At 36.8% G+C, this 9,580-nt stretch overlaps 1 protein-coding gene across 1 annotated transcript in view; it reads right to left on the minus strand.

The window, feature by feature from the left end:
- LOC109071413 (DENN domain-containing protein 5B-like) overlaps positions 1–9,261 on the minus strand; it is a 37,814-nt gene extending 28,553 nt beyond the window's left edge. The window contains exon 1 of the mRNA XM_042736470.1: positions 8,882–9,261. Coding sequence (XP_042592404.1) covers positions 8,882–8,990 — 109 coding nt within the window. The 5' untranslated portion in view covers positions 8,991–9,261. The remainder of the gene's footprint in view (positions 1–8,881) is intronic.
- Positions 9,262–9,580: the final 319 nt, after the last annotated feature.

Below are 9,580 nucleotides of genomic sequence, written 5' to 3' on the forward strand. Positions count from 1 at the left end.
AAGAGTATTGGATTTGTGATATTGAGCTTCAGAGATCAACATCACTGGCCTTGTTCTGAGCACTATTCATTTTAAAAGTGCTGATGAAAGAGCAAGGGACGGCATACAATGTCTCCTGCAGAGCCTTTGTCCAGCCTCAACAGAGTTACGTAACTGAGCTCTAGCTATGTTTAATCTGTCTTATATTCATATTTTGAATAGGATAATGACTAAAAAAGTGCTGAGCGGGCACATTTTGAGCACAAAACATTGGGGTAATTTTCCTTCTCGCAGGGTTTGGGCAGTGAGCACAGCTCCACTGTCAGACTCATAACACATCTACTAAAGCTGTAATCCACAACAAGTCCTGGCTTGTCAAAACTTCAATGTTTTATCTTACTGCATCATAGAGTTAAGCAAGAAAACCATTCATTTACATGGTTAGGTATGTCCATGAAAAAAAGGGGAGTAAACAAGTAGTAAAAGATGAAAGTCTTTCATTTTTAAGATATGAGACATGTTTCCAGTGTTTTAATAAGAAAATAGCCTTTATACAGGGAACAATCGTTTAAATGCACACACAAACAACACAAAAAAAGCAGTCTTTTTAAGGGCATGACAAATCACACAAGGTTGTCAAGATCATTTGTGTGTAACTCATATCAGCCTGTAGCAGACATTCAGGTCTCTCCATATCACCATATGCTACGTATGCTCTTCTATATCATCAGCGCCACAAGGATGCACTGTTTCTATGTGTATTTAGCTTTGATTAGAAAGAAAACAGCGCATCCTTGTGGCCCGGATGATACAGAAGAGCATATGCAACCTCAGGATGATATGGCGAGACACAGAGGAGACTGTTTACAAAGGAATTGTTGAATAAAGTCTTTATTTTTGTTTTCTTTGCTTACAAAAAGTGTTCCCGTCACTTCATATAACCCAGATTGCACATCTGATGGCAGATGGAGTATTCTGACGATGACTTTCATACCTTTTATGGACCTTGACACTGTTATTTACTTGGCACAAGTCACAGGCCTCCCGGTTTTCATCCAAAATATCTTAAATTGTGTTCCAAAGATTAATGAAACTTTTACGGGTTTGGAACGACATGGGGGTAAGTGATTAATGACAAAATTTTCATTTTGGGGTGGAGTATCCCTTTAATTTAACATACAAATCTTAGCTAAAGCAGCATGTGAATCACACTTAGCTGAAATCAAACAGTCACATGGTGTTTGATAAATCTTATCTGAGGGCACAGGTTACCGATGAGCTGGAACTTAGTCAATGAACAAAGTCAACATGACCATTTCATGGTCTCATTCATCCTCACACATACACAAACATAATGAAGTAGATTCAATTGCACAACCTTTTTGAACTGTTTGAGATCATATATCTGCATTTCAGCCCGTCTAATGCTTGCACCGATACCTGTGTGGTTGAGAAATTTAAAACAACCAGAGCTGCATCCATCTACTCTCTGACTATTATTAAAGTAAAGCATTTATATAATAAAAAACACAGCTTTTACTTTGAAAGCTGCATGCCATCCATTTAGCTCTGCAGTCCACAGACACAAAAACATACATTTATATGATGAAGGCTTCTGAACGGCCCTACCTCAGTTGTAATCTATTAGGATAAAGGCCACATAGTAAAGATGTTATATAACTGGATTTTGCACCCATGAAATAACTCAGCAAGATGTGACAAATATTGCCCAATCAGCACTATGCAAGCTTCTTAGCAATGATACTTATGACAGATATTCACCCAAAGCAGACAAACTGCACCCCAGATGCCTTTAAAAGTACTTGACTGACATCCCATCCCATATAAGCACTATATGCATGGGCATGGGCATCGGAATCATTGTATGTGGGTGGGACAAGACCCACCCACTTTTTAGGACCACTGATATTGGACCCACTCACTTTTACCATCTCTTACTTTTCAGAACGCCATCACTCAAATCCATTCCACTTGAGGAATGCCCTACTAAACTAAAATCCATTCCGTGTTTTAGCTACACCACGCTGCTGCTTCCTCAAATCCATTCCACTTGGCTCATTCAGAGTCCATTTAAATTAAACTTCATTCTGTGTTTTCACTTCTCACACCTGCTGCAGGAGTCCCGTGACAAAGCCAAGTAAACAAAGCATCTTAAAATAAAAACAAAGCAAAAAAAATGTCAATGCACCTAAAAATGTTGTAAATGTCACCACTAAAATACTTTTACACAGTGCAATTAAAGGCTAAGATAATGATACAGATAATTACAGTATTGGTACAAGTTGTGAAAATATGAGTGTTTTGTTGGCAATACTGCACTACACTTCACTTGAAATGAAGAGGAGGGCAGATTACAGTAATGAGTCTCTGAGTAAATTACGCTAACAGGCTTTACAGACCCCCTTCCACCATCTCTGATCTTCATAAGCAGTCTAAAAAGTCCTGGGGAGAGTAAAAGCATGACTTTGAACTGCTTCACCTTTTTTCAAAATAAAACAGGATTAAAGAGAGTAGATAAAACAATAGATCCTGAAAAGTAGGCATATAAAGATGATGAAACATTGAGACAAAATACCCAAGGGTGGACAAAGAATTGACGCACAGCCCTAGCATTTGAACCGTTTTTCTCCAATTCAGGCTTATTCAAGAAAAAAGTCAAAAGTAATTCAACAAAAACAAACATATCTAACACACACACATCCAAGCTGGTGCTCACACAGACAGATGGTCCACTACTGCCTTGTGTCTCTGCCTGCAGTCACAATACGAGCTGGCCACCGTCATTAAGAAACAATGAACGGAGACACGTCATGCAGCCACAATGTAACAATGCACCACTTGACGCCCAGGTTTTGTCTGGGCTGAAGTATTAGCAGCTTTTTTATGAGACCTCGATCCTCTCCAGCTTCAGCAGGTACAGTATATATTTGAAGTCTTGTATCACTACGAAATGACCCAGTCTTTCAGCAGAGCCGATGTTCATGTGATGAACAGATATCAATATATCAGAACCAGGATATCAGCCAATATTATAGAATTATATATATCAGTCTTCATGGATATTGGATATAAATTCAATTCAATTGAAACAAACACTAAAATGTAATCAGTAGGAAATGTCACAATGCATCGATCTTTCATATATTATAGTGTTTTGACAATGATTTTAGTTAAGTTACAAAAATTGTAATATCAGACTTTTTTTTACAATTTTAATAACAGTGAATCATGTAGTAACAGAGTGGGGTAACTATGACGTCAGAATCCGGAAGTGTAATTCGCCATGGGTTCCTTCGAGAGGGTATGGATGAGTGTAATTTACGTTGTAGAACAAAACATAAAAGTATCTTCAAGTTACGTTTACCACAAGCTTTATTTTACTCATTAATTGAAAAACCCCATTAAACAGCCCACAGTAAAATCTTGAAGGAACCCGCAGCAAATTACTCTTCCGGATTCTGACGTCTCTATTTATTTGAAATTTATTTACACAAAAGTCTTATAAAACATTGTTTGAAACGCATCCAAACTGCAGAATGTTAAATGCAACTATGGATTTCAGAAGTGCAAGTAGTTTGGTATTGTGCTCTGCTCTGAATCCATGTATTTAGTTTTGGTATTAATCACATCACTGCCTAGACCAAAAACCACTAACGGCTGACAAACTGCCGGCTGGGTAAAATATACCTCTCAGCATCTTGACTTGTTTGCTCAAATACTTGTTACAAGCTGTTTAGGGACTACTATAAAAGTGAAATGGAGAGGATACAGTGCTCAAAAAGCACCACTCCAAATCAACAGGTACCTGAAGGGGACCAGACACTGTCGATTCACTGTTAATGACCATTCAAGGTGTCAAATCCTGAGTAAATGAAGGTAATTCAAGGGACAAATCCCCTCTTTAGGTAGAGGTGTGAACTACATCAAAGACTGAAATATCTTCCACTGCCAAAACAGGAAAACCCATTTTGTTGATGCATGGCACATCAAGTAAGAAACAAGATGAGATAAAGGCCTGTAGGCACGGCATGGCATGTTTTGTAGGGAACTGAAATCATGATAAAAGTGCAGATCTCCAGAGGTTAAAGATGAGTGCATGTGCAAGACTGTGATTCAAAAAAATTTCATGTTTTCACTTTCATTGGTTATTTTTGTTCACAATCACAACACGACAAATACCGAGGGACTGCATGCAAAGCAATTTCTTTCTGACATGTAGCAATCCTTTTCTCACAAGACGCCTATTTATAGTCTTTATTTTTATCCCACTCAGAGGACATACATGTCATCCTTAGGCCTGGAATATGTGCCTAGAAAGTGTTTGACAAGCCCTCTAAGAAACTAAAAACATCCAGAGTTGAGCAAGAGGGGAAAAAGACACTGACTAATGAGAAAGAGTCTGAAAAATAAACAGAAATTAAAGACCAAAAAAAAAGTCATGAAAGATGGCCAGTAGTGCAGCTTGTTATGAATATATAAAGACATGAAGCTAAAGTATGAGATAAAAAATCATAAACTATAAGAAATAGTCACACTGTGATATGCAAAGATGCACTGTGACAAAAAAAAAAAAGTCACTTTGCATGATAAGTCACATCATGATATATAAAGTTGCAGTTATGAGAAATAAAGTCACCATGCACAATTAAGAGAAACAAAGTTGCACCGTGAGATATAAAAAGTTGCAATTATAAGAAATAATGTAACCATGCACAAATAGGATAAATAAGTTGCATTGGATAAAGATCTAATTACAAGACAAAGTTGCAATGACGAGAAATAAAGTTGCAATTATAAGAAACAGTCACCTTGGCTTGGATGTCACACTGGGAGATAGAAAGGTGCAAATAAAAGAAACAAAGTCATATGAGATATAAAGTCACAATTATGAGATAGAAAACTGCACTGCGCAAAAAATCACTTCGCTAGATAAAAAGCTGCAATGCAAGATGTAAGGATGTAACAGGTATAGACAGTCACATTGTGAGATATAAAGTTGCAATTACAAGAAATAAAATCACTTGTGCTGCAAGATATATAGATGCAATTACATTCTTTTAATATTGTGAGGTGGAAACGGTCTACTACAATTTGGCTTCACAGAGGAAGACAAGCTGACTCGAAAAATGGCAAATGCAGTAATCAGAGCCCAGCGATCACAACCACCTCATTAACAAGCCTTTGCCATAAAGGAAAGTAGAAATGGCAACTCAAAATGACACCAATCGAGAGGCCACAGTTCGTTTATGTGACGAAAGATCACTTCAATTAACCCTGACACAGTCAAAACAACCTCTTAAATTAGAACAAGAAACAGACTGCACACAGACAGTCCAGTGCAAGGGCAACCAGCAGTGATGATTATGCGGAAAAGCCCAGGGAAGCGGGGAGATCGGTCGTATGAGTGCAGGGCTCCTCTGGGATTGGACGGCAGTGCATTCAGTCATGCAGAAACACGCTGAGGTATCCAGCAGGAAATGTGTTTTCTGAACAATGGAAGTGAGGAAAGAGGGCCAAAAATATATCAGGAATGCCATCTCTCACTCTTTCCATCTTCAAGTGTTTTGAATTACAAATGAGCGTTCTCATCTTCTCACAGGAGGTGCAACCAAATCTAACCTTTAGAAACTAGGCCACCAGAGAATACAGGTGCTATGGGGTGGGGCGAGTGGGCTTTTCAAAACACTCGACATTGATCAAACAAGAACAGTAGGATAATCTTCAACAAAGGCTATGTTGTACATGGATCTCACAATAAGCATCTCACAATGCTACACTTTGCATGGCTTATCTGAGCAACCCGGGGAGCTGATAAAATCCATGCCCTCATGACACTGGACAGACACGGTGGTAAATTAATCAAGCTCAAACTGTTTAATCATGATGAACTTTATCTGGGAAACCAGACCAATCTCAAAGTGAAAAGTTGAATCTGCGGACAGAGAAAAGACTTCTTCTCTGTACAAATATTACAAACCAGATTTTTTGATATTCTTGAGCGGTGCTGCTATGATGTTAAGATGCTGTTGCCAAGGCTCTGCTATGCGGTTGCTAGGTGGTGGCTTAATAATCCAAAAAAGTGAACAATAAGAATACAAAAGATTCTCAACAATTCAGTGGTAAAACTATCTTTAGAAAAAATAATTAGAGGAAATAAGGTAAATGAAATTAAATAAAATATAAATATTAGATGAACAGCTTAAACAAAAATTACAACTAAAATAACATCAGTTGAAGTTGGCGTAATAAAATGTACTCATACTAAAACTGAAAAATAAAACTTAGCAGAAATATATTTTTAAAAACTCACAAAAATTAGAAAATCACCCAACAAAATTAACAAAAAAATAAAAATGAAAAATATATAAATAAAAGAATATAAAATTGTTACTAAATTATATAATAGTATTTAAATAACACTAAAATAACACTGTCTCAGTTTCCCCCGCCTTTCTTTTTTTTTGGGTCAACTTTGGATATTTAACTGTGCAAAATTTCCTTCTGTTTTTACATGTATAATAATTATGCCATCATCTAATATTCAAAGCATTAAAATCTAGGCCTAATCTTTAAAAACACTAATAACACTGTTAAATGTAACCTTTTAGAAAATCTAAAAAAATACAATGTACATTATTATGTTGCTATGATGCCTTGATTCACTTGTTTGTTTGTTTTTTTTTAAATCACACAAAATAATAGAGAATTTGAGTGTTGGTCATTAATCAGTCATCGCCTGATTGTATTAAGTATCACTGCATTAGCCACAACTTCAATAATTATTTAGATAATTATTTAGCAGCTGTGAATAGAGTTTACCTTCCAGGACGGACATTCCTTTAATTGCACAGGCTTATTTTATTGATTTTTACAAGCAGAACAAAACATCTCTCTTAAAGCCTCCATTGAAAGCAAAATTTCTCCCACACGACCTGCTCTGCACTCTCTCGGTTTAAAGCAACACATCTAATCCACAGGAGCATCACGCACATGCAGCTTAGCTCTTCGCACAGTTCACCAGCAGTCTGTTAAACTGTGCCAGGCCTTAAAAAGGTAGAGCAATCAGAACATCTGCTAAAACAAGGCCAGACAAAGATTGGGAAAAAACAGGGTAAGAGCACACAGACTGGCTGCTGGGATTACAAGTAGTAGTTGTTTTTGGAAGCCGTGTTTTCTCTGACAATTACACTTATGCTCTTTGTAATAGCTTTTGTGCTTTCAAATCAGGTTATAAGAAATGTGCATATCACATATGAAACAATTAATACAAACACAACGCTCATGGTGCCGAAAACACCACAACACAAACTACATAATATCAGATACAAGCCAAGCAGATCAAGGCATCTGAGAGTCATCTGTTGATACCAATCACAGTACGAGTGATTGAAATCAAAATGATTGAATGATTGAAAATGATTGAAATCTCAATGCAAGCTAACGGGTGGCACTTTGAGCTGCAGTAGATATCTTTTAAACCCTTTAAAGTTCAATAACCTTAAAGATGCATGTTTGTTATGAGACCAGTATGATAATGTCAATCAAACCAACCAAACATCATCTCTCAAAAACAAGTTTAATTTTAAAAAGACTTAAATAGTGCGTGCATGTGTGTGTTATATATGAAAATATATATATAATAAATCATTTATATTAGAAAAAACATAATAATAATCACTTTTTCTTCTCATTTTTGGAGTCTGTTTTAGCTCTGTCCCCTCAGTGATCTCTCTATCCATCCAAATCCATCAGATGCTCCCACGGGATGCCAGCAAGACAATTAAGCCAATAACAACAGATATCAACAGATACCAGGCCAGGATTTGACACCACTATCAAACATCCAAAATTATGCAGACAATCAATATATGAGGATGATGATGATTGTTTTTATTGATTCTTTGAGGTTCAGTGCTGATGACTCCATCTTTAAACACAGAATTGATCGGATCCCTCCTTTAACAGATACAGTGGGTTTCAAAGAACACTGGGTGATTGGGAACATAACTGACTTCACATTTGTTTCTTAATTTAGTTAATCAGGTATTAAACTGACTCATCTACTGTACATCTGTCTATCTATCTACCGCTACATAAATCTATACCTAATTAAATATTATGATATAGCTGTGCTGTTTAATAAGGTTAAACAGACTTTTTTTCATAACTGAAAGTGAATGTGCTCATGTTTTCCGTCAGAACCATCAAATGTAAGCTCCGTCACACAAAATGTAAATATTTGGGATTTTAGATACTTTTCCACATCATAAGGAAACAAATTCCTCATCTTATAGCAGCCAGCAACATCAGAAAATCAAAATGGCTACTGCATTTAATAAATGTGTGATAAGTAGAAATATGGTTATTTTTTCAGCAAGACCCGTCTAGTATAATGTGGTGAAAATTCCTTGTGGTCTCAGTACATTGAATTATATTTATCAGTTATAAAGAACTTGGCACATTATGTTTGTATCTTTGGATGAATTGAGTGGTATGCTAAGAAAAACACAAATTTTATATGAAAACTGCAGATTGAACACAAGCTCAGGTGAAAACCTTTGAACATATTAAACATAGGCTATTAATCCAACACAATTCTCTGATATAAATACAAGATTCTGTAGCATGTTCTGTCCCATCATGTCTCAAAAATCAGTGCAATTCTCTAATTTCTGAGAGCATCTTGTCAAATTCGAGTCTGCTGTTCCCAACCAAGCATATTAATACAGCAAATGTATTTGAATGCCCTAATATCAGGAGGATACTGTGATTCAAGCAGCCTGGCTCAGAAGAAATCAGTGCACGCTAGCTCGTGTATATTATACCTGCTGTAGTACAGTCCAGCTACAATGTCTAATACACATTATACACTCGGTCTTACCTGCCAAAGCATCGGGCTCCAGACCCGTTTCGTTGTCTATTCCGCATATAACGAAGTAATGTGCGAAGCGACAGGGCGCTGACCCAGAGCCGCTCATATTCGCGCTCATCTCGGCTCGAGCTGATCCGCTTTGTCCGCGTCTGTTATACAGATCCAACCAGCTCCATATCCAGCGTCCTCAGGCAAAGGAAATAAACCAAAGCGCCGTTTTAACGAAAGCTGATCGCTAAGATTTCTTGCAGTGAGCCTCGGAGAGCGGTGTATGTATAAATGATCAGGTTTGAAGAGCGTTAGCTGTGTCCGTGAGTTGTAGCCGCTTACAGGAGCTCACTGACGCAGCACTTCAGCTGATCGCGCTCAGCCAATCGAGACCCTCGCGAATGTTTCACCGCAACTATTTGTTTGAGATGGAGCGTGCAATGATGTCAGCCGTGTCTTTTAAATGTTGTGATGATAAATAAGCACATTTTTTCATAGATCAAATACGAGAGAAAAATACAGAAAAAAATGTAATATTGTGATATATTATTACAATTTAAAATAATTGTTTTTAAATGTATTATACTTTAAATTATCATTTATTTCTGTGATGCAAAGCTGAATTTTTAGGATAATTATCACATGATCCTTTAGAAATCATTCTAATATGATTCATTATCAAAGTTGGAAACAGTTCTGCTGCTTAATATTTTTTCAGAA

This window comes from Cyprinus carpio, chromosome A4, assembly GCF_018340385.1.
Source record: "Cyprinus carpio isolate SPL01 chromosome A4, ASM1834038v1, whole genome shotgun sequence".
NCBI classification, from domain to species: domain Eukaryota; kingdom Metazoa; phylum Chordata; class Actinopteri; order Cypriniformes; family Cyprinidae; genus Cyprinus; species Cyprinus carpio.